The sequence below is a fragment of the Hippocampus zosterae genome, chromosome 5 (genome assembly GCF_025434085.1).
Source record: "Hippocampus zosterae strain Florida chromosome 5, ASM2543408v3, whole genome shotgun sequence".
Lineage (NCBI taxonomy): Eukaryota > Metazoa > Chordata > Actinopteri > Syngnathiformes > Syngnathidae > Hippocampus > Hippocampus zosterae.
The window spans coordinates 4,667,575-4,692,708 of NC_067455.1; the positions used below are offsets into that span (position 1 = coordinate 4,667,575).

Sequence of the window (25,134 nt, forward strand, 5' to 3'; positions counted from 1 at the left end):
ATGTGTGCCTTATTTTTGTCATTCATTCATTCATCTTCCGGGCCGCTTGATCCTCACTAGGGTCGCGGGGGGTGCTGGAGCCCATCCCAGCCGTCTCCGGGCAGTAGGCGGGGGACACCCTGAATCGGTTGCCAGCCAATCACAGGGCACACAGAAACGAACAACCATTCGCACTCACACTCACACCTAGGGACAATTTAGAGTGTTCAATCAGCCTGCCATGCATATTTTTGGAATGTGGGAGGAAACCGGAGCACCCGGAGAAAACCCACGCAGGCCCGGGGAGAACATGCAAACTCCACACAGGGAGGCCGCAGCTGGAATCGAACCCTCTGCACCTCTGCACTGTGAAGCCGACGTGCTAACCACTGGACTACCGGGCCACTATTTTTGTCATTTTATTGTCATTTCGGTGTACAATGACATATAGTCATCATCCTGACCTCTGAGACAGAACATCGTGTTGGTTTGGTATAAATGTTTTTGACTTCAGTTCAGTTACCAGTAATTTAAAAAAAAATGCAACCGCGTTTGTCTTTACAAGTTTAGATGATCCTTTGAAGGTATATTGACAAAATAAATAAGGATCTGGAAAATCCTGCACTTTAAGTTTAGGTATGACTTGATGTTGAGGGTTGCAAAATTATTCTTGACCTTGTTTGATGGTTATCCCTGTGGAAAAAGTCCCAGTACATATTTTTTGTGTCTTAACGAGTTGGACCTGGACCTGCACCAAGATGACCAAATTACACAGGAAAACGTTTGTCAAATATATCTCACAAACGTTCCCCATTTATAATGAAACAGCAGTTGTCACAATCCAAATAGGTGACTATATTTATTGACATAAACAGCTGAATGTGTACACAAAACAGGAGGAAAAACAAAACCAAATTAGTACACTAGTACGTGATGATAATATACTCCAAAATTAGGAAGACATGACAATGAAATATTAATGTCAACAAATGTCCTTTCACCAACTCATTATTTTTTTTTTGAGGACAACCCTCTCTCTCAAAAAAAAAAAAGAAATACAAGGTGGCGGGGCTCGACAAGAATGATGGAGGCTACTTTTTGGTCGTCTTGCGGATCAGGGCCATCCTCTAGAATAAAAACAAAAACAATAATGAGCTTTGCTACAATAAGGATAATAAACAGGAAGGACTATGACTTATGTGGGTAACCTGTTTGTGAGCCTCTGTGGTGCAAGCCTTCTTAAAGGGCCGGATCTCATCCGACCCGTAACCTGGGATCCACATGTTCCATTGACGTTCTGACAAACACCCCCCCCCCAAAAAAAAACAATAGCAATTTACAATTTAACCAAATGCTGATTTTAAAAAAAAGTCCTTGTATTGTTGAAGAAAAGCTCACCGAGATGCAACTGGACGTCTTTGACCTCCAAGCTGTTGGATTTGCGATGGCGTGCCAGCTGACAAGCGGCCGTCACCACGCTCTCAATGAAGTCGTCGGCGATCTGCAGCAGCATCTGCAGAGACGCGTTTCCGGATTACACTTTATATGGCGCTTGATGGGGGGAGGGGGGGTACAGCATGGGGAAGCGTCAAGACAAGACAGGCACGGACCTCCTCGACGTCCTCGTCCAGCTGCTCGTTGGGGTCGATTTCTCTCACCAGGTCTTGAAGCTTCTTCTTGCTCAGCACCTGAAATTGATCATGACAAAAATTATGAAGACAATGCTTTTTTGTTTTAATCCCTTTCAGTCGTATAAAAGCGGCATGAGGGAATGCAAGCGTAGATGTTATTTTAGGGACATTTAATATGCTGATTCGGAATAAAACAACCAAACTGACTTTTATTTTTTTTATGACAACTGTCATCTTTGTTTCATAGCACCACAACAAAAAATAATCGGCATATGCGTTGTGCCTGCAAATGTTACTTCCTGCTTATGCATTTGATCGCGTATGCGAGGCTCAATGGTGTCATCAAATGTAGTTCATTTTTTTTTCTGTCCAATTCCGTCAACTTTAGTCATTCGACGCGGAAGAGTGTGCCCGTGCTTGCATCAACCCACCTGAGATCCTTCGGGGCTGCTTCTGCCCGCAGGACCGGGTGCTCCCATAACCTTTACTGCCGTCGCGGTGCTGTTGGCCATACCAGCACCCTCGAGACGATTGGCAGGATGTGCAACGTTTGAGTGCCGGGTCACTTTCAGAGCGAAGACGACGGATTGGATTATGTGCAAAGTGGAACCACGTCCATATATCTGCACAATGCAAGGGGAAAAGTGTGTCAGCTTCACAATATTAGGGACGCTTGCGGTTCTTTTCGACATTTCTCGAGTGATTCACGTCATTCACTATTTAAAATAGTCCTGTGATTATATTCCAGCTTCCATGCTTCTTGACTGAAAGTTACCAAATTCAGTCGGACATTAATTTATTATTTATTGCCCCTCCTTCAAAACTTATTGACCTTTACAAGCCATTCCAAGTATCACGGTCCACATTTCATCAATAATTCCAACGCTCTTCAAGCATCCAAACGCATTTTGTACCGAAATGTCATTCTTCAGTTATTGCAATATGTTTGCACGACTCGTCGCAACAAAGCAGGTACAGCGTCCCACGCAACAATAGCCTTAAAGGCAATTGTAAAAAAAAAAACTAACTAAAAAATGATTTCAAATTAAGGTTTTGCGATGAACGCGCAAAAGTGACGGCGTGTTATGCTAAAAACAATAGCAGCCGTATAGCTTTGACCGTAGCAGACGAAGCTAACGTTAGCTTCGGTGCCTTTTCAACACGGTTTCAAGCAGCTCGTCCAATTAATCCTCTTACCAACTACGCAGAGATCTTCTGTCCATGTTTAGGTTCCGCTATAACGGGAAGATTGGGAGATAAATACACACTTGAAGACACACGTCTCGGCGCCACTCCGAAGTCACGAGCAAAAAAAAAAGAGAGCGAGATGGTTGTTTTTTTGAACCGCACTACATCCGGTTTCAGGCGTCTACTTCCGGTATGAATCTCGCTTCCCTCTTGCGCTCCATGTTGGACATTTTGCGTCATTACAAGTAAGTACAATTAATCGGCAGTTTGAACAGTTGATGCATTCCGGCCATCAATTGATCAGCGATTGATGGGTCTCCCACGTTTGACAACAAGTAACACATAAATAATACTTACCTGGAAATGTACTACAATCATGACTTCGATATTGTAAAGTCGTAGGCTAAGGCGTTCATAAAAAATAGGCTTTAGTCTGGCTTCCAGGAAACTGTTTTTTTTTTATTTTATAGTTTGCTTCTATCACTTTCACTGATTCGCGAATGAACAGCCAATCTCACAGAGAACAATTATCACGAATGGCTAATGTCATTTCGCCTCAAAAATGTTTGAATCCTTCACAATTCTAAATCTAAACACTGATTTTCACTTTAATGTGTTTCTGCTTATATTATGAGGGTGGCATCTTCCGAGCCGCTTGATCCTCACTAGGGTCGCAGGTGGTGCTGGAGCCTATCCCAGCTGTCTTCGGGCAGTAGGTGGTGGACACCCTGAATCGGTTGCCAGCCAATCGCAGGGCACACAGAAATGAACAACAATTAGCACTCACACCTAGGGACAGTTTGGAGTGTTCAATCAGCCTGCCACGCATGTTTTTGGAATGTGGGAGGAAACCGGAGCACCCGGAGAAAACCCACGCAGGCCCGGGTAGAACATGCAAACTCCACACAGGGAGGCCGGAGCTGGAATTGAACCTCTGCACTGTGAAGCCGACATGCTAACCACTGGACTACCGGGCCGCCCATTATGAGGGTGTGTTTTGGGCAAAATTTGTATATGTGTGCAGTTTATTGAATGCATGACTGACTGCAGATGGTGTGATGTACAACAATATCTCGGCCGTGTTAGTTGCTCATGTTACCCAGAAAGTGCTGCTTTTGTTTTGTGATGAATCATCAAATGCATTTCTAGTTTACAGGACGCCTTGAGGTTTCGTTTGGATTGTTTGTTTGCAGAGACTATGTTTCCCAACTGGCCTGGGACCGCCTTGGAATCTTCCTGGAACAAGTGACTGAGGAGAAGCAAGTCTGGGCTACCCTCCTAAAGCTATTGCCCCCCCCTTAGCCCGACCCTGGATAAGCAGATATAAAATGGATGGTTGGGTGAACTTTACAAATGTGGTTAAATGCAGTAACAAAGCGTTTGCCATTGGTTACTTGCCAGGTGATTCAAAGCTCAAATAGCTTTGACGAGGACCGAAAGCTGCATAGCGTCAGGACGTTTCAAGTATCCAGCAAACTCGCACAAAAATAAAAGTGCAAGTACAAAGTTCCAGGTGGAACGCTTACATGTCACGCCAAGTAAACATATGAGGTGACTGTATAAAATAACCGGTATGAGCCAAGAGTTGAAACGGGTTTGACTGGTCAGCCCACATTGGTAAGCCACACCCGCTCCGGCTTTCTGTAAACACGAGCTAGATAGTTTTGTTTTCAAATAACAACCAGGCCAATTTATGTGGTACACGTATTTGCAAACAATCGGTGAATTGGATTTAAAGCAATGGATTTATTCTTTGTCGCTTTTTGCCTTGGAATGGCCTCCCTAGTGGATGGTAATTATTGATTTGTTCTTCAAAATTTTAAGTAATTCTTCTATTTGAATATTTTCTTGTTAAACAAGTACTAAGAAATTAATGTTCCCCCACGTCAGGTGAAAATCCAGCTTTGTTTTTAAGTACAGTAAAACATAGCGTTATGGCTACGCAAGATATATTTTGCAACAAGGCCTAGTTGTGAAGAAACTGTTTTGCTACGTCACCATTAGAATCCCCCCCCCCCCCTCAGGTGCAGTCGTTGACATGGAAAATATTGTGGAATTTCAGAATCCTTTGTTTTTTCTTTGTATCCAGGTGACTTGCTTATTCGAGGCCCAAACCAGAGCGTTATGGAAGGTGAAAGTGTGACGCTGGAGTGCCTGTACTCACAAAATGAGTACAACATCAGTCATGTAAGATTTGAAAGCTTCTCCCAGGTGAGCAGTTTGGGCCACATGCTGTTTGAAGTGCTCCTCGGGCCTCCTTGTCAAGCAAAAGTGCTGCCTTGAGATGTGACTTGAATTTGTTTTGTGACCATGCTCAAATCTCAAATCATCTTTCCACATCGAAAGGAATGAAAATGCCATTCATCTTTTCCTGCCCCAACATATAAATATTTCTTTAATATGGAAAAACATCACCTCTATCAGATTGTACTTTATAAATGCGTAAAGGAACAACTTCATTAAATGGAATGTACTGTACTGTAAATCATGATTAAATGCTGAATCTAATTCAGTGTGTTGCTCCCACTTTGGCCAGCAGGAGGTAGTATTGTATGTTACAGCATTACAAAGGTAAACAAAGAAGAGTAGACATCTTCTCCTACTGTACTCAGAATGTTGCTATAATGTTAATGCTTAATTTTCGCCGAGGTTAACGAATATTCGCATGGGCTTATTTTCATATTGTCCGTCTACATGTTTTTGAACAGCTTATGTTCATATATTTATTAATAAAATGGTTCTAAAATCGCGAATATCAATGCTAACAATAGCATGTCAGTGGCATTTTCCGTTCATGTTAAAGCTAGCGGGGCATTCTAAAAAGAACATCGTTTTCCGTTTAAAGGTACACACGAGGATTAATTGTCTTTATTGTATTTTAAAATTGACGCTAAATTTAAATTCGGAATGGCATTGCACCACTTGAAAAATCTTTTGTTGGAAATTGCGAACTTGTGCTTGTGGTGATGTAATGTGAATTGAGTTTTCTGCCACTAATACAGTGCTAGGACTGTCTCAAATCTGCACTCACAAGTCAAAGCAAATAAAAGATGACGACTTGAATCTTGAAAACCCCTATTACGAACCTTTTTAGTTGGCTTTTTATTACTTGCTGGTTTTATTTCTGATTCACTTTACAGCTTTGCCCTACAAGAGGACACTGTGTCCGTATAGCTCTCGTTTACTATCATTGAATTTTGTTTTATTTCATGTTTTTCTCATCTGTTATCTGCGCAGATGCTCCAAATGTGGCACTCGGTGTGGCCGGCCTCTTGGTGCTTCTACAATATGAATGTGGAGCAAGTGGATGACAAGATGGTGTTGCATGTTTCCCACGTTGCCTCGTTTTTTGAGGGGCTCTTTCGTTGCGTGTCGGATGACGGCGCATTGAGCGCGCCGAACAACGTCTCCAAGACGCTGTCCTTAAAAGTGAACTGTGAGTGCTGCTGCTGCATCTTGAGTTTTCAAATGGAAATTCCCATGCATAGTTACCAGAGCCTATCGCAGTTGGAATTGGAAACGAATTGAAACGGCATCTTAGTATAATTAGAGTGAAATTGTCATTAGTTTTTGCCTAATTGATGTCATACATTATATTGCAGCGTCATTTGAAATGTATTTATTTCGGTCTTGCGATCATCACTATCACTTGCAGTCATGTGGCTCTCTGCTGAGCGAGGGACACAGGGAACACATTCATAGTTAATAACCAAAGAAATATCCTTGCACTGCACCGACAGACAGCGGCACGATTGTCGCTCCTTTGTTTTGCAGATTTAAACTCTTGGGCTCCTCAGCGGGAGCCGGAATTTATCAGTGCGCTTTGCTTTCCACAGCATCCATTGCACGGCCGCTCGGACTATCGGCGTCCTCTATCTCCTATGCGGCGTCCAATCGACCGCCGACACTGTGCGATAGCCTTCTCGGCCTCACGGGTGGGGGGGAAGGAGATCAATAAGAAGTTGAGATTAGACAGCAGCGAGAGGACAGTGAGGACGAAGGACTTCTATTGAGCTGAAAGAAAAAAAAAGAGCCATTATTCACAATACTTCTTCTCAATAGGTCCATTACTGCGCTATCATTATTGATGACTCCACATTGAGGCTTTCTTACTTGAGTTTATCATTCTCGAAATACGGCACCGAAAAAAAAAAAAGTTTAGGTCTAGGGATCCCTTCTAGTTGTTAAATGTAACCTGCAGTGCCTTGAAAAATTATTTGGCCCCTTCCTGATTTCTGTGTGCTTTGCGTATTGTTCACACACAAAGGTTTCACTTCATCAAACCAATTCTCATATCACAGAGACAACCCAAGGAAATACAAAATGTTTTTTTCTAAATGCTGGCTTGAACTGCCCTTCCAAATGCAGACTTTTACTTGGCCATTCCCAAACCGTATTTTTATTTATTTTTAGCCATTCAGAGTTATGTTGTGATTTAACAAAGGCATGTAGGGGGGCAAATACTTTTTAACATAGGGACAGGCAGTTTAGGATTTTTTTTTCCTGCCTTAAGAAATTAAATTGGCATTTAGAAACTGCATTTGATATTTTCTTGGGGAGTATGTGTGTGATATTAAAATTGCTTTGATGAACTGGAAAAAAAAGGCACATTTCATCCACAAGGCAACTCAATGTGTCTCGCACAAGCAAAGATGCGACACCGCAATTGATTGAAAATGGTAGCCGTGCAGATTGTCAAAAAAAAAAAAAGAAACCGCCCGTTTCTGTGGTGTACCAGATCCAATCCGCCAGTTCAGAAGATTTTATTATTTTTTTGCTTTGACTTAAAATGCAAGACTCAAGTGATTGCACCACAAAGCGGCGGTTTGGCAAATGGTGAACAATTCATCAAAAGAGACGCTTCCAGTTGTTTAAGTTGTCCAAGTTGGTGACGTTTACTGCCCAACGAAACATACAAAAAGCGTAACTCTTTTTAAAAAAAATTATTTAAAAATTTATTTCAGTCCACTATCTTAATGCCCGCGCTAATTCCCATCAACGTTGCTGTGCTTTAACCCTTCAAAGTAACATATTCAATTGTATGTTTTTATAAAGTACAAAATTCTGGTCTGCTATTTTATCTCATGAAAATATGCTCGATTGTAGACTTGGGACAGGTGTATCTTTCCAGAGAGGGCTACAGCAGCTTCCTGGGTCTGTCACAGGAGATTCGTGTACAGAAAGGAGACGACGTGACGCTCAAGTGCTCGGCCAGCTGTTCGGAAGAGCCCGACTATCGTTGGTACAAGGAGGTGAGCCTTGAACCTTGCAGGTTTTTTTTTTCTCATGAACTTTTTTTGAAATTTGTTCTGGTCATGCAGGTGCTAGGTGCTCCCCCCCTCCTTTCCGCCAGTTCAAGCAGCAGGTTTTGATGTTAGAAAAAAAAAATCAAACAAGATAAATTATTTAAAAATCTTAATCTATCACCAAAAATAACGCAAATGAAAAATAGAACAACTGCTTATTCATTACAGAGTGGAATTAAGAAATCAATCATATTTGTTGAAATGTTGAATTAGAAGGGGAAAAAAGAGCATTTTTTCCTTCATAGCCACTAGGGGGTGTTCAAGCACGTGCCCTTTTGCCCTGAAGGAAAAAAAAAGTCCTTTTTTTTCCTTTTTCTTACTTGAAAAAAGTCCTTTTTTTTCCTTCAGGGCAAAAGGGCACGTGCTTGAGCACCCCCTGGTGGCTATATGTGCAATGTCATGGTTTTGTCTTGCTCCGTCCTCCACTGTCAAACCGTTTCTTTTTGCCGTCATCGGGCTCGGCTGATGCCAAGTGAGGCGCGCCTATTTAACGAAGGGATCAGGCTCTAACGAGGTCGATCTCAAAGCAAGAATGCTTTTAGATTTGCAATGACACTTTCTTTTGACTCTCGGGCAAAAGAAAACCTTGAATTATTCAAGCGCTGCGCAGGAGCTGCCGCTCGAGGGAAACGAATGTGACACAGCGTGAGAGTGAATGTGCCAAGCTGGCAAAATTTGATGAATTGGCAGATGCACGCCAGCTTCAAAGTCAATGTCAGAGGCCAAGGCAGACAATAGAAAATGTCGAATCAATAGCGGTATTGATTGCGAAGCGCCGGGGAAGAGGGTCAAAAGTCAAGGCGGCGTCGAGATCATCATTCAAGTCTTCACCGTGCTATACTTACGGCGTGAATGCGGAGCGGCACTTTTCGACACGAGACTCTATACACGTGCTGGAAAAGATTTGAGAAGTTCTTCTCATAACTTTTTCATCAAATAAAAGATCAAATAAATGGATAACAAACAAGTTAGCGTAATACTTTAGTTGAAAGGCTGAAATTTGAAATGAAACGAGGAAACGATTCATTTTTTTTTTTCGTTTATTCAACAGCAGCGTTCCAACTGCATAATGTTAAAGTAGCATCCAAAAATACTCAAGCAACTGTAGAATCCTTCCGAAGAACGACGATATTTTATAACCGAAGGGATAAGAACTCAAAATGGAAAATGGATGAAAATAAAAAATATCTTAAACCAAATATTTAGCATAGTAAAATTATTCCGGGCGGCCCGGTAGTCCAGTGGTTAGCACGTCGGCTTCACACTGCAGAGGTACCGGGTTCGATTCCAGCTCCGGCCTCCCTGTGTGAAGTTTGCACGTTCTCCCTGGGCCTGCGTGGGTTTTCTCCGGGTGCTCCGGTTTCCTCCCACATTCCAAAAACATGCGTGGCAGGCTGATTGAACACTCTAAATTGTCCCTAGGTGTGAGTGCGAATGGTTGTTCGTTTCTGTGTGCCCTGCGATTGGCTGGCAACCGATTCAGGGTGTACCCCGCCTACTGCCCGAAAACAGCTGGGATAGGCTCCAGCACCCCCCGCGACCCTAGTGAGGATCAAGCGGCTCGGAAGATGAATGAATGAATGAATGCAATATTTCTTCTTAAACCAAATATTTAGCATAGTAAAATTATTCCATTATTCACTCATTGTTTACGCGACCATGTCATTAAAAAAAAACTATTAAGCTGTATCTGCAATCGAATACCTGGATTCTTAAAAGAACATGAAAAATGTCGTTGGCCCCGAAAGAGTCCGCGAGCTTGCGAACGGGTCGCCCCTCTGTCGGCTGCTCTTGTGCTTTCAAATGGCGCCGTCATTTACGACGCTGACGCGTGACGGCTGTGCTTCCTTGAAGGTGTTCCGCACCTCCCGGCGTCCTTGCTCGCCTGTCAGCGTGACTGACAGCTCTGCGGCGATGAACCCGAGGGGGGGGTGGTCACCCAAGCCACGGGGGCGGGTGTTCGGCCGTGTTCCCGTATGCGTCGGGGAGGCGGCATCCCATCCCGTTTTGACAGACAGCAAAGCGTGGGCGCAACAACAGCCCGGCGGTAATGACAGCGAGACACGGACACAATTGAGGGGGGGGGGCGGGGGGGGGGGGGCGGCTTTGCCAGCCTCCAGATTTGCATACAAAATGCTACTTTGGCCAAACCTGGCGTGTTTGTTTGTTTCTTTTTTGGGGTTGGGTGCAATCCTCTTAATTCTGATGCCTTCCAATTGAAATGGTCTCTTTCTTGGCAGACGTGGCAGCTCCCAGGAGCCAAACCATTTGCATTGTGTCATGTCTTTTTTTTTTTTTTTTTTGCGGGGGTTGTTGTGTTGCTCCTTAGCGCCACCACCACAATTGTTTGGCCGCTGATTTGTTTTGGAGCGCCGTCTAGTAATAGTGAAGCTATTTCCGTGTCAGGATTCATCCCTTGCTCCCTTGCCATCTCATTACGGCCTTGTATCGCGCGGGCGTGCGTCGTTGTTGATGCTGCTGCTGCTGCTGCATCGCTCTCCCGCAGACGGCGGCCTTATCTACGTTATTGACTCGCGGCAAGGCGGGCACAGTTTTTCCCACCGTTTCCATCGTTTCACGGCGTCACACCCCTTCTAAGTCGACGTCGAGGTAGTTATTTTTGGGGGGTTTGTAAAGTTTACGGGCCTTTAGCACGTTTTGCCGTTATTAATTGTTGATGTTCCCACAGAGGAGCAAGTGTGTGCTGCTCCTTGTGTGTGTGTGTGTGTGTGTGTGGGGGGGGGGGGTGTTGAGATCAAGCAGCAGTTGCTTGAAGTTTTAAAAATAGCGGAAAATCTCTGCGAATTTCCATTGGCCCTTGTATGGCTTTGCCCGTTGTACGTTAGCATTAAGCTAGCACACTCTCGGTCAAACTCCGGCACGACTTGACCTTTCCGTTCCTATTCCCTTCAGGGCAACGACTGGATCCTGCCCTCGCCGGTGATGACGCTGAGGAAAGTGAGCCCCGCGGACAGTGGCGTGTACACGTGCGTGGTCGAACACCCCAGCGCCTCGCTCAGCAAAATGCGCAACATAAGCCTCGTCGTTCTGCCCGGTGAGACAAACTGCGGAGATTTGTCCATGAGCGTCCCGTGAGGGGTCACGAGTGAACGCAAAGGTCAAAGTGGTTTAATGCAAACTGATGTCAGTACATTCCAAGGAGAGTCATCGAGCCGTTTCATGCCACTCTCACTTCATGTTTACCGTCACAACTAAATATAAATAAACACAATTAGAAAGCGAAAGCATACTATGCCGCCGGCGGAATAACCTGCTAGCTTACCACGGAAAACGCCGCTGTCGTGTTAACAGTTAGCATTGATGCTTGCTGTTTTCTATACAAACAAACACACGTAGACAGATAATATAACAATACTCACGGGCATGCGTTCTTTATCCTCTGCAAAGAATGACCGAAATTACCGCGGCTTACGCACGAGTATCCTGTGGCCTTCGCCAACTCCATATGTATTTTACGACCCCCCCCGGTGGCCAAGGCTCACACACCAGAAGAAGCAGCACACATTTTCCATCCGTTTTCCGTTGCAAGCGTTGCGTTTCCGCTTCCTCCGCCGGGACGAGGCGCTCGATCGCAGACGAGCGTAATGAAACGTGAAAGTCATCCAAGTCACGTCGATTGCAAATGCGGCCGGTCGCGTTGGCCACCGTCCCGTCGGACCCACGCTTCGTCTTTGTCCCAGCAGGCAAACTGTCTTCGTTTTCGGCGCTAATTTCACGACAACATTCTCGACTAATCCAATTAGGGCGCCTCATCTGTCTCCATCATCTTTATCAATGACCTGTGAGAGGACGGCAGCGTTGAGATTCGCCGGCCCTTTTCAAACGCCGTTCTCTCTCACGCACTAAAAGTGTCATGAAGCCACTGTGCGTTATTTATTACGGGGGGGAGATCGTACGACTGCGGCAATTGACTCTCAGGTCGCCACTATGCCAAAGTGTCTCCACTCGCTTCTCCCCGGAGCGCCTCTGCTAATTAAACAGGAAATCTCTCGGGGATGCTGATAATGATTTTTCATCCTTGGACGGCTCCGGAATGTCACATTTTGCTACTTGTGCTGGAAAAGCGCCAGGTGAATTCATAAAAAAGAAATCTGTCCTTGGTCGAATTTTCCTGCTGGCAGTTGTGCACATGCGTCCCAATATAACTTTAAAACCTCATAATTTTCGAGTAAACTTGTCATTTTAATGAGATAGTATCGATAGTATCGAGGCTTTTTTTTTAAGTATCGGGTGCTCCTGCAGGATGCCGATACCAACCATCGATACTTTAGGCCAGCATGTCCAAAGTCCGGCCCGCGGGCCAAATCTGGCCCGCGGTCGAATTTCATCCGGCCCTCGGCCCCTGTCATAAAATCAGTGCCGTCTGGCCCGCAGGTTGGGCGCAATGGAACACGTGTTGCATTGACTGAGGTCTCGTAGACTGGTGAGTGATGTTTCATAGAGTACTGCTTCCCTCTAGTGGCTAAATGAGTAATAGCATTCACTAAATGAGTAATAGCATTTAGACACTAGAGGGCATCACTCACGAGTTAACAAGACATCACTCCGTGTTTATATTGACTGATATGTCATATTTCAAATGATCCTTGCAGTTGTGGATATGTGTATTGCTTGTTCATTTCCCTGTTGTTCGAGTCAAAGGTTTTGTGACTATGGTGATACATTTTATGTTTCAAATCAATCAATTTGCACTCAGGAGACTTCCGTTTAAGAAAAAGTCAAGTGAATAAGCAGTTGCATGTGATATACCTGTTTCAAATGAACCAAAAGAAATTCTTAAGATTGTTGAAATTCAAATAAAAATGGAAATGTGAAACAGACTGGCTTACTAAAATTTGTTGAACAATATTGTTGTTCAATGTAAAGAATGTCAGCCAAGGTCGGCCCCCCGACATTTTACCACATAAAATCTGGCCCCCTTGGCAAAAAGTTTGGACACCCCTGCTTTAGGCCAAAAAAAAGGTCTGACATTGACTCCCTCCGCCCGTCTGCAGTAGTTGGCGCTATACTGCGGCAGTTTGACACGATCAGTGAATCTGCATTAAAAAAAAAAATCTATTTTTTGTCATTGTGTTGAATTCAATTAAAAAAAAAAGTATTTGGGGCATCAGTACTACTGGAATCTGCCAGGAAAAAAATGTGGTGTTAAACACCCCTCCAGATTGTTATCGCACTGATAAAATGAGAAAAGAAAAGAAAGTCTGCCAATTGGTGAAACGGTTTTCGCCGATTTGACGCCTTACGACTCTGATCCGCAGAAGACGCCAGTTGGTTCGAGACCCACACGGGCCGTCTGGTGCTGATGACGTCCTTGGTGGCGATCGGCAGCCTCTCGCTGCTCGTGGCCGCCTTGAGTGTGTGCATCTACCGCAGGAAAAAGCGAGCCGAGACCAGACCCATGTAAGTGACACGCAATACCTGACGGGAATCTTCTGACGCTACGTTACGTTAAGTCAGTCCAGTTGTTTTGGTGCCATCAAGAGAAGTCATATTTTAAATTAAAAAAAAAAACATCCTCAAGAAATTATGACTGTTTTCATAAAATTACAAGTTAACACTCAATATTTTTTTCCTCATGAAATTGGCTTTGTTGTTAAAATGATACTCTGCAACTTTAATCCCCGTAATGTGATTTAAATTTCGTAACTGAGCAATTTTTTTGTCTTGTAAATGTGACTTTTTTTGCATAATGTAACACATTTTTGTCGTAAAAATTGAGACTTGGGAAAATTGCTCCTTTGTTCTCAAAGGTTTCAAACACGCGCGGACTACGCTGCTGGAAGGAAAGCAACCTTTGTGCAAGAGTGCACCGATTTGTGTGCTGTTGTTCCCCTTATTGCGTCTTTTGTGTGCGCGCTGAATATAAAAGTGCATCCCGGCAGGTACCGGCCCGCCCTCCCATATGCGCTCCCGACACCCCTCCGCCGCTGACCTATTAACAGCGGCTTTAAGTCATTGCCACTATTTGAAGTGTCAAAAGCACCCCGGCAGCGAAACATTAATGGAAGTCACGTCAAAGTTGCCCGGCGACAGCGAGTTAATGCGCACCGTGACCCCTCCGCCGCTCGCCTCGTTGACCTCTTCTCCACATGTGTGGAAGAATTTGCATTTTCATAGCAAATCGGCGGACTCATGCATATTTACGGGCCGCAAGAAAAAGTAGCGCCCTTAATGAGCCTTTCCAGTTACCTTAATCCCAAGACAGTTATGAGCGTGAACATTTCTCAGACTTTTATGCCGTTTTGGAGCTGAGGTGTTGGAAATTCAACTTGATGGCGGTATGTGCGCATTCCAAATAAGTGCAACTGGCTGGCCGATCAGTCCGGGGTGTACTTTGGTGTTAAGTCACCCACGATAGGGTCCAGCTTATCCGCGACTTTTTTTTTGGAATGCTTTTTTAAATATTGTAGCTATTGTCTGTTTTATTTTTCAAAATAATGCTTTATTCAAGTAATACTGTGTTTTTCATGATTTAGATTTTTTAAAATTTAATCTAGTAATTTTTTTCCTACTTTATATATATATATATAAAATAAAACGTATTAATATATTTAAATGTATTAATAAATTATATAATAAATATAATAATATATATAATAAAAATAAATATAATAATAAAATACTAAATGTATTAATAAATAATATATTTCAATATATTACATATATATATATATAAATATATTTAAATGTATGAATATATTCTATAATAAATATAATAATATATAATAAATATAACTATAATAATAAATTAATAAATATATTAAAAATAATATATTTCAATATATTACATATATATATAGTTCTTTTTTTTCGACACAGGAAGTCACACCTTTTAAATACTGTCAAAACAACAGTCATTATTTAACAAAGAAATGAAGCCAAATTATTGGAGTGTATTATACAGGGGCCTTAATAAGAAATATTTCACTTTGTGTCGCCCTTGACCAGCACCTTGGCAGTACCTGGGGGTGATTTAAAAAAAAAATATATAAAAAAAAGAATTCTAGTTCACACAGAAAGTAACTCAATATGCTTCATTTAATATGCTAGTAATTAAAAGTACATAATTTAAAAGCAGCTACAAACAGAGTTCACTCAGATAATCATGGATTTAAAAAATAAAAAATGTTCTTCAGGGTTCTTCATTTTTGTGTTAGTGGCGGCGTATCCTAGCAAGTTCTCTGGAGTACTTGGAGCCTCCTCATGACATCCACCTGTCTTTAAAAAAAACTTTTTTTGGGGTGGGGGGGCTTCCGTAGTGATGACAGATCCCAGACCAATCCCATCTACAAGGACAGCAAAGAAGCTCTCCACTCCAGCTGCGGAGACAAACAGCCTCTTGTCGCTGTGTGATGCCCGCGGCCGGGAAGATGGAGTGCGCGGCCAGAGAGTGACGGATGATATCAGGTGGCTACTTAAGAACCGCTCTGATGGTTATCGATGATGAGTGGCCGAGCGAGCGAGACTCTATGGATGGCTGAAATCAAAAGAAGTACCTAGCAAAAAAAAAAAAAAAAAAAAAAATCTGAGAAAGTATGAGTGATTGCTTTGCGGTAGCTTGCGCGAGGACAAAAGGCGGGCAATCTTTTCCTGATTCATTCAGTTGCATGGGAGGTGATGAACTATCCACTTTTAACATTGTTAGCTGCTTCTGGGCTGTAGGCACTCGAAAATCTCACTCTTGACAGCGTTTCCAATGGCAAGCTAATGTCAAGGCTTGTTGATTTGCGCCTGATGTCTTCATGTGGTTCCCATGACAGCATTTAACACTTTCCCAGCAGCTTTTGTATGGCCTCTGCACTTATGGTTTGTTGATTTCATGAAAAAAAAATTATACGAGCCGCCCATAGCCGCAGCCCGCGCATATTAGAGTGCATTATGAATAATAATCAGCATAAATGTACAATCAGTGGGAGTCCACATACATGTGGCGAAGCACTTTTGAAGGCATAAACACGAAGTGTAATACCATTCGGACTCGGAGGAAAGGGAATTTTGCTTTATTTTAATTTCAATATTTGTAAAAGATCAATAGAGACCATATAAATAAGATTCTTTTTAGATTGATTTTTTTTTTTACAGTTGTACCGCTCTGACATTCTTGAACCCTTTCATGCACCTTGTAACCTGATAACATGTTAAGCTGTCCACTGCAGTAACCGCTGTCCCTGAAAGGGTTAAACACATTTTATATGTATTAACACACCCCTTTTCACAAAAAAACTAATTGCAAGCATAAAATAATTTTATTTGTCTTAAGACCCCCTTTTTTTATGCACATTGTTAATATATTCCAACACAAAAAAAACCAAATTGCAAACATAAAATCTTTATTAAAAGAAATACTTATTGTTTCCATTGCTGGTCACTCATCTTTAAAACTTGTCTTAAAACTAATTTCTGTTCTTTGACTTTTGACTCAGCGTGAGACGGGATTTTTATTTTGACCATATTTGTGCTTTCCGCTGTCTTTGTTATTCATTAAGTGTTTTATTTTTTTGTGCTGTATGATTTATTTTTGCTCCATGTACAGCACTGTGTGTACAGCGGTGGTTCTTTTAAAGTGCTTCAGAAATACTGTTGAGTTGTGTCAGCATTGGTTATGTGCATGTGCCTTTAAGAGGCGGGGCCTGCTGGGGTGGGGGCTCCTGTGTTTCTCTCTTTCGGGGTTCAATAAAGAGCTATAAAAAAATAGCATTTGCTCTCACTACCACATTTGAAAGTATTGATTTATTATTATGACAAGTATTATTTTATTTTTGCTTTTTGGTATTGAAATTTATAAATTCAGTCCAAGTAACCTCATTTTATTCTTCCAAGTGTAAAAGTTAAGCCAATAACTGAAATGCAGAGTATGTCTCTTGTCAGTGTGTTTGTTATCTGGCTACTACCCGGTTCACGGATGACTTAAAACATTAAGAATGGAACACCTAAATGGGGAAACATATTTAATAACTGACAGTCAGCAAAACAGAACAGATGGACCGAGCTTAACTGATTAAATCATGGTAGTGCTAGTCGCAGAGTACCACTTTTCAATTTATTTTTATTTTTTTGTCCATCTGTTAGTGAGCAGTCCCTTCCTGGTTCTAGCTTCGTAGCTAGCTAGTTAAATAGCAGGCAACTCCCTGATTCTAGCTAGTTATTTTGTTAGCTATCTAACTAACCAGTCTTTGTCCTATTTGCGGAGCACCGCGTTTTTAGTTTGCGTTTTCATCCATTAGTTAGCAGCCTACTTCCTGATTCTAGCTAATTATCTTTTTAGCTATCTAACTAACCAGTGGTTGTATTATTTGCGGAGCACCACTTTTTTAGTTTGCGTTTTCATCCATTAGTTAGCAGCCTACTTCCTGATTCTAGCTAATTATCTTGTTAGCTATCTAACTAACCGGTCGTTGTATTATTTGCGGAGCACCACTTTTTTGTTTGCGTTTTCATACATTAGTTAGCATCCTACTTCCTGATTTTAGCTAATTATCTCATTAGCTATCTAACTAACCAGTGGTTGTGTGTGTGTTTTTTGTTTGTGTGTTCATCCATTAGGCTACTTCTTGATTCTTACTATGACTGACTAACTGCACGGCCCACTAACTAGTGCTATGGTTAAAGACCATGGCATACTTCAAAAATTAATAGCCCTGGCAGCGTGTCACTCAAAAGTGAGCATTATTTTTGCACAGTCAGAATTGCTCCTCGGGCTCACGTATTGGATGTCATTAGATGTGTGCGCAAGTGTAGCTAATCGAAAGTCACACATAAATACTCAGTGCAAATAACACTTTGTCGAAAAGTCAGATATCCTTGAAAATGCGCCCATTTATTAGGCGTGCAAGGCAGCTCAAGTAAATGAGGTTTGTTCTAATTCTCCCCCTCCTCCCGAAAAATAATCGTCATGGACCACAAGTTCATCCTTTCTAATTTTCCACGAAGTCTTCGCCGTCATCGGCGCTGACGAACGTGAGCGTGTTCGCGGTACAGATCGTTTCATCATGCTTGTCGGCTGAAGTTATATTTGGGCTTTTATGCACTTTTATTATCTGTGCGCGGCTGACCGCAGGCCGCCGTTAATAAACAGGGCGAAGTGGCAGTTTAACAGTGACACTTCAATAACGGCCCGTGTGTCCACGCACCGCCGGGATAATGTTATTAAACTGATTATTCAAGCGCCCGCTGAGCAACGCTGAATGTTTTACACACTATATACGTATCTCCACTCAAACTACACAGACTTATTGAGGGGACGGGAGGTGGGGGTGCGCGGAGAAAGTCTTCAAGAAGTTGTATATCTGAAGCGACCCGTGGAATTCAGCTATGCGGGTGCAAAAGGCTTCAACTGTGCACCGGCAGAAATAAACGTCATTATTTTCGCAGGGAGTTATGCGGCGCAGCACAACTTGCAGCTACGATGCGGTGCTGATTCATGACCGTTTCACCTTTGTGGTGCCCGGTGGATGAAGCTTCAGGATAGAATACATTAATGTATAGGATAAAAAAAAATGTTCTTGACTACTGTAAAGTTTTATAACCAGATGGAATCAGTGGATCTTAATTCTTGAAGAAAAAACTCGCTGCTCACCAAACTGTGCATGATGTTCCAGTGGCTTAAAGTAATGTTGAAAAGACTCTACTGTTTACAGTTTCAACCTCTTGTTGTTTGAATGTTCGTCATGATGATGATTCTTGGAAATTATTACCGTATTGGCCCGAATATAAGAACGGCCCTGATTATAAGACGACACCCTCTTTTTCAAGACTCAAGCTTGAAAAAAGACTTTTTGAACGCCAAAGTAATTTTTATACAGAAAATAATTACAGTACATCTGAAACAAATGATTATAACTAAATATTTGAGAGAAAAAGCATCTTGAAGTTGACACTGTAACGTCTCCTCAGCTGCCGGTTAACCTGGCCGATCTTCGACCTACTTTTCTCCAGATTGTCGCTACGTTTCTCCATTTTCTGTTATCTCTTCTATTATTGTCTTTTCTTTCTTACCGCTATTTTTTATTTTTCTTCTTCGTGCTAGCGCTATTTCTATTTTTATTCTTAGTGAGGTGTTCGCTTTGGCCTGGGGAGTCAAGTTGAGCATTCGCTTCAATGATCTTTGGCGCCATCTAGCGTCGTGAATGGGTATAATGTGTAGACCCCGAATATAAGACGACCCCCACTTTTCCAGTCTTATTTCAATGCAAAAAACACCGTCTTATATTCAGGCCAATATGGTATTATTAGCTTTTTGTGTGTGTGTGTACTTTTAGTTTGAGAAGGACTGCTGCCGGGCTAGGAGGAACGCCAAAAAGGTTTCCGAGGGTTGACTGGCGAGATGACATCATCGAGGCTTGCTGGGCCCCTGGCTAAGTAGTCCCCCTTTCCAAAGCGTTTTGCCAAATGGAGCCCCGTGAGAAGACGCGATGGCTCGTGCAACGGCGAGGCCGCGGCTGCCAAAGCTCGCCGCCGTCACGCTCGCTTTGTTTTGTGCGCGTATGCCGCAAATGCAGTGTCGCACGGCAGGGAATGAAGGAAGAGGAGTTTAGTGCGCACAAGCAGGTGTTTGCCGCTCATTACTCTCTGACAACGACCAATCTGCTGCTGGGACGCTGTTGGCGGGCTAAGACTCCCTGTCAAAAAGGGAACAAACACTCACTGAGAGGACATTTGGGGCCGGTGGGGGAGGGGGGGGGGGTGAGATGGCGGATGTTGCTTTTGCTGATGTGAAAAAAACTCACAAGCTAAAGATGAATTGCAACGCTAATTGAGGGCCACTCGAAACAGGCCGACTTTTTCCCCTTTGTCTTCCTTATGAAGTTGAAAGCCATCTGCGCAATATGTCGAGAAGTACAGGATTCAGACCTGCCCCCCCCCCCCCCCCCCCCACCAGTAAGACAGGGTGCTCTTGTTTCTACTTGTTCACGTGATCGTGTGATGTGGGCCAAGTCAACAGAGCTTTGAACTCGATGCTGGTGGCTGTGTGACTTTCAGTTTGTCCCATTCGTGCTCAACACGAGCCAATTAAAGTACTGTTTTATATTTATGTGGGGATAAACGGTTCAGAACATGAATTATGGTTCTGATTGCGTCGCAAACCGAGACGTAAATCGAGGATTCCGTGACCGGACAAGTTGAAGGAACTGAGAGCAGACGCTGTCCTCAATGTTGCCTGTGGAGGGCGCCAAAGATACAACTTTGAAAAATACCGCGTTACAAACTACAATATTAGTTTTAAAAAAACATACTAGAGATAGAAAAATAACCTACGTCCAAAAAAAAGACAAATATTGTTTTTACTACCGACCACCACTTTGTTCTGAAGCTTTTAATGGGCTCTGAGACCATATGGGACAGAACCGTGACGTCACTGTTGACTTCTTCCAAGTCCGGTGCACTTTTAATTCGCATCATATAAAGACAAATAACCTCAAGCGCCAATAATCTGTTTCACTCCCATCGCGCGCTTTATGCGTATGAGCAATAAATTTCTCATTTGCCCCTTCTAGCATTATCATTGGGCGATCAATCACGTTGTGGAGAGGAAAGGGGTAGGCGGTGGGGGCGCATTGATTCCTAATTTATCCCCCCCCCCCCCCCCCCCCCCACACCAACCCCCTCCTCTTTCCTCTGCCTGGCGTTGTTATCAAAAGTCAGCACCAGGACAAACCGGCCCGAGCCGTCAGCCGGTCCCGCTCGCTCTCCCTCCTGGCGCGTTGACACTCCGGCGGCGGAGAGAAAGTGGGCGTGGACCTACGCAACCGCAAGACGCACGCGGACGCGCGCGCGCAACGTAGGCACGCACACACCGCGAGTGCGCGCCAGCCCGGTCGCAGCGAGCGCGTGTTCCCGGTGCGAGTGAGCGACTGACCGAGTTGAGTCCACCAACGTCCTGCAAAAGCCAACAGGAATTACGACCGCTCACCGCCGAGGGGGGGAAAAAAGAGGAGGAAGAAGAGAGGAATACTCGACCATGGCGCTGGCGTCCGTGTGGAAGTACCGCGTCCCCTTCGTCGCCATCGCCGTGATCTGCCTGGCGCACACCGGTAAGACGCTGCTTTGCTTTTTTTCTCTTTTTCTGTTCCGCGTGCAAGTTTGCGTTGAGGGAGTTGGCGCAACCCGCACTCGACTTGTTTAACGCTTCTTGCGTGTCGCTACTCGGACGCCGCGAGACGCACCGAGAAGGAAAAACAAAAAGTGAAAAGGTTGGCGGTTGCATTCCCAACGCGACGACGGTTTCGCGACCAGAAGTGTGCAGCTGGTTCCGGGCTCCCTTTGATTGCTTTCTTGCTTGTGCGTGTGAGGAAGACAACCGGAGCGTTTCGATTTTGGCGGAAGACTGCGATCAATTAGGCACGCTCAGCTACGGCTGGATTTGCAGTTTTTTGGGGGTTTTTTTGCATTTGGTTGTTTTTGCATTTCTGGGACAGTGCTGGTTCGCTTTTATGACAAGTCTGCCTTGCAGGTGGAGCGGTGTCAGGTTGGACTATTTTTGCCTTTGCGGGAGTTTGCGAGTTGCACATTCATATTTTGAGAAAGGGGGGGGGGTAAAAACTATTTTCTTCACGCTATTCGCTCATTAAATCGGCCACCTTTTGCATGAAAAGGAAGACAACGCGGATGGCTTTACTCGGTTTACCTCGATCTCGACATACGACATAAGACGTTTAGTTGCGGCTGTACTTAGTTTTAAAGTACAAATGACAAAAAAAAAAGAAAAAAATTCATTTGCGATACCATATGCAAAATTAGGGGGGGGGGCGGAATTCATGTGATGTAAATTGCAGTTTAAAAAAACTCACTTTATCCGGCCTACAGTTACAGAAAAAAACGTAATTGAACTAATTTAGTTATCTTTAAAAAAAAACTTTTCTTTTGACGTTTATTAGGTATTGGAGTAATCCAAAAATATGTACAAAAAAAAAAGAAATCAAATTAGTTACTATCCAAATGACATAATCTTATGTCCCGGAGTACATTTTTGAACTCGTTACTGTATGGGAAGAGATTTTCAAGCAGCTCGCCCAATGCTGTGGATGGATGTCCATTTCTTATCCGCACATCAACAGGGTGGGCAGAAGGGGGTTGGGGGGGGTTGTTTAGACCAGAATTTTGCATGAGTTTGCCCTTGTTTTCCTCCAAATGCTTGTGTGGCTTTTCTAGGGGTTGTTACAAATCGATTTCTTCCACAGTATGCTTCAGGTTATTGTCCATCTGCGCTGTCTAGCGCCATCTAGTGCGAATTTGTCCCATCATCTATTCCGTAAATGCGAGGGAAGCGGAGTGATGTCCCGGCAATTATGACCCAATCAAAAAAGAAGCCCCATTGAGAAATGAAGTGCTGTTATCTTGCTCGGCAACACGTTTCAAGCGGGCTTCGTTCGCAGTTCATACTTGCATGTCTTCAAGGAAATTGATATGTGACACATTTTTCTTTCCTGCCGGCGGCTCTTTATAAGAGACGTGTGTTTGTTTTTCCTAATGCACGCGGTCACGATTCGGGGGGGAAATTGGGTGCGACTGAACTATGATCCCTTCCTGTGTGTGTGTGTGTGAGAGAGCCCCCAGGGGTGTCGCAGTGAAGATTTATATGCATGAGCTCGGAGGCGTTAATGCCTCATGCAAAAAAGGTGTACGTGTGTATGTTTGTGTGGGCACGTCATTATGAAATTGCCCGCGCGTCGCATTTAAATGCGGCCCGCGTCGCTTACAGTGGCGTCTTCTTCTTTTTCGCGTGAGCTCCGTGCGGGCAACCTCTGCTTGCTGATCACCGTCATTAATCTAGCCGATGACGGTGGCCAGGAGAGAACGTTGGAGGTGGGTGTAGTGGTGGTGGTGGGGTGGGGGGGGGATTGGCATGGTAGGTCTGACAGTCACGGAAGAGCCTTTGTAAAGCACGTGCATTTATATTGTACGGGAAAGGCTCCATTTTTGGGAGGAAATCGGCGGAAGCGATCCTCAGGAAAGACGGCGGGCGTTTTGATTACGGCAGCTGCGAGGCGGTTGGGGTCTTCAAAAACTAAGGCCCGGCGGCCGTCGCCGTTATGTCCACATTCATTCATTCATCTTCCTAACCGCTTGATCCTCACTAGGGTCGCGGGGGGTGCTGGAGCCTATCCCAGCTGTCTTCGGGCAGTAGGCGGGGGACACCCTGAATTGGTTGCCAGCCAATCGCAGGGCACACAGAGACGAACAACCATCCACGCTCACACTCACACTCACACCTAGGGACAATTTTTAGTGTTCAATCAGCCTGCCACGCATGTTTTTGGAATGTGGGAGGAAACCGGAGCACCCGGAGAAAACCCACGCAGGCCCGGGGAGAACATGCAAACTCCACACAGGGAGGTCGGAGCTGGAATCGAACCCGGTACCTCTGCACTGTGAAGCCGACGTGCTAACCACTGGACTACCGGGCCGCCCTCTATTTATTTATAAAGTTTGAAATTCATTCATTCATTCATTCATCTTTCGAGCCGCTTGATCCTCACTAGGGTCGCGGGGGTGCTGGAGCCTATCCCAGCTGTCTTCGGGCAGTAGGCGGGGTACACCCTGAATCGGTTGCCAGCCAATCACAGGGCACACAGAGACGAACAACCATTCGCACTCACACTCACACCTAGGGACAATTTAGAGTGTTCAGTCAGCCTGCCATGCATGTTTTTTGGAATGTGGGAGGAAACCGGAGCACCCGGAGAAAACCCACGCAGGCCCGGGGAGAACATGCAAACTCCACACAGGGAGGCCGGAGCTGGAATCGACCCCGGTACCTCTGCACTGTGAAGCCGACGTGCTAACCACTGGACTACCGGGCCGCGTTATGTTCACATATATGTGTTAAAAAAAAAAAGAGAGAAAATAAAATTCCTTCAGTTTGTTGCATCCAAAGAAGCATGTCCCATCACAACAGTGCTGAAGGGGACGTACGGTATTATGGAAATGGGCTTTTTAATTGGTTGTATACAAATAGTTTGGTCTCCGGAGCGTTTGGCTCCCCCGTCAAGTGTGAAATGAATCTGCCAAAGTAAGTCTTTTGCCAAAAGGATATTTTTGAAAATGCGAGCCGTTTGACTCGGGGGGGCTAGGCTGGCTGAAGATCCGGAGCCATTTTCGAGCAACGCCTGCAATCTGATTTGCCGGATGCGCTTGCAATTAAATAAATAAAGATTTTCATATTTTCTTTTTGGGGGCGGGAAAGGAAGAACTTCCATTTGTTTGTTGAAAATATATATATTTTTTCCTGTTCAAAAACAACCAAATCTAGTCCTGGGCATCGATTATTGTCTCTCTCCTGTGGAAAAACCACAAGACACGGAGACAAAGCATTATGCTTGTCAAAGGGAAACTCCTCAAATTACTCGAACGTGGTTCCTTGGCATCCAGACGCCAGAAAACGGCGGCAAAGAAATAGCTTATTCCGTTTGTGTGCAGCAGAACAGCTAAATGCCGATGCACCACATTTACTTTGGTAGCGTACAGTTGTCCGATATGTCGATTTCGATTCGCCCAAAGGGATCCATCGATGCCGTAGCCGATTAAAAATCATCTTTCAGTCAGTTGTGTCGGATGAGGAGAACGTTTTGTGACAGAAAGGGGTGCGGGGGGGCGGGGTGGGGGGGGGGGGCGACGGCGCTGCCACTTGCCGGCGTGTCTTCAGGGCAGCCACAAAAGCCTGCGACCGAAAATTTCGCACCCTCCGACTGAATGTGTCCCCGACTCCACCTCCTCTGCTGGCCCAGTATTAATAACCCCCCCCCCCCCCCGCACCCCCGCCCAAATCCACATCTGTATTCCTCCACCATTTCGTTGCCTCCATTAGCACTCAACTTTTTGTATTCCGCATTAAATCACCTCCATTTGTTTGTTTGAATGCTCGCCCCCCCACCTCCCGACCCCACCCCTCCCCTGTCATTATGTTTGGACCTCTCTTGTGCACTCTGCTGAGATTGGATTTATTTCCCCTCGCATCGACGACCTTTACATGTAACATATATTTTTTTTGTGTGTGGGGATGGGAGCGGGGG

At 44.2% G+C, this 25,134-nt stretch overlaps 3 protein-coding genes across 4 annotated transcripts in view; 2 read left to right on the top strand and 1 right to left on the bottom strand.

Annotated features, from left to right (window-relative positions):
• Positions 1 to 810: 810 nt before the first annotated feature.
• Positions 811 to 4,345, bottom strand: LOC127600660 (transcription initiation factor TFIID subunit 12). 2 transcript variants are annotated; one of them, XM_052065382.1, is made up of 6 exons: positions 4,197 to 4,345; positions 2,042 to 2,233; positions 1,590 to 1,667; positions 1,378 to 1,492; positions 1,188 to 1,276; positions 811 to 1,106 (listed from the first exon to the last, which is right to left on the bottom strand). In XM_052065382.1, the coding sequence occupies exons 2-6, from the start codon at positions 2,120 to 2,122 to the stop codon at positions 1,071 to 1,073; spliced, it is 399 nt and encodes a 132-aa protein (XP_051921342.1). In that variant the 5' UTR covers positions 2,123 to 2,233; positions 4,197 to 4,345; the 3' UTR covers positions 811 to 1,070. The 2 variants fall into 2 exon arrangements, with proteins under 2 accessions (XP_051921342.1, XP_051921341.1); XM_052065381.1 differs by lacking the exon at positions 4,197 to 4,345 and adding an exon at positions 2,808 to 2,979.
• Positions 4,346 to 4,422: 77 nt separating this feature from the next.
• On the top strand, positions 4,423 to 16,835 carry LOC127600598 (hemicentin-2-like). Its single transcript, XM_052065282.1, has 7 exons — positions 4,423 to 4,590; positions 4,888 to 5,009; positions 6,036 to 6,234; positions 7,905 to 8,050; positions 11,018 to 11,159; positions 13,384 to 13,525; positions 15,385 to 16,835. Exons 1-7 carry the CDS (start codon positions 4,539 to 4,541, stop codon positions 15,476 to 15,478), a joined length of 897 nt encoding a protein of 298 aa, XP_051921242.1. The 5' UTR covers positions 4,423 to 4,538; the 3' UTR covers positions 15,479 to 16,835.
• A 3,945-nt stretch (positions 16,836 to 20,780) lies between these two features.
• LOC127600550 (cell adhesion molecule 4-like) overlaps positions 20,781 to 25,134 on the top strand; it is a 182,446-nt gene continuing 178,092 nt past the window's right edge. Inside the window, exon 1 of the mRNA XM_052065216.1 lies at positions 20,781 to 21,156. Coding sequence (XP_051921176.1) covers positions 21,084 to 21,156 — 73 coding nt within the window. The 5' untranslated portion in view covers positions 20,781 to 21,083. The remainder of the gene's footprint in view (positions 21,157 to 25,134) is intronic.

What these genes read in the sequence shown, in the direction of transcription:
- LOC127600598 (XM_052065282.1), top strand. Translation starts at nt 4,539, where the DNA reads ATGGATTTATTCTTTGTCGCTTTTTGCCTTGGAATGGCCTCCCTAGTG. An exon ending in GCTGTCCTTAAAAGTGAACT is followed by an intron (nt 6,235 to 7,904) that starts GTGAGTGCTGCT and finishes GCTCGATTGTAG; the next exon opens with ACTTGGGACAGGTGTATCTT. An exon ending in CGAGCCGAGACCAGACCCAT is followed by an intron (nt 13,526 to 15,384) that starts GTAAGTGACACG and finishes GGGCTTCCGTAG; the next exon opens with TGATGACAGATCCCAGACCA.
- LOC127600660 (XM_052065382.1), bottom strand. Translation starts at nt 2,122, where the DNA reads ATGGCCAACAGCACCGCGACGGCAGTAAAGGTTATGGGAGCACCCGGT. An exon ending in TGGACGAGGACGTCGAGGAG is followed by an intron (nt 1,493 to 1,589) that starts GTCCGTGCCTGT and finishes GCGTCTCTGCAG; the next exon opens with ATGCTGCTGCAGATCGCCGA. An exon ending in CCACAGAGGCTCACAAACAG is followed by an intron (nt 1,107 to 1,187) that starts GTTACCCACATA and finishes TTTTTATTCTAG; the next exon opens with AGGATGGCCCTGATCCGCAA.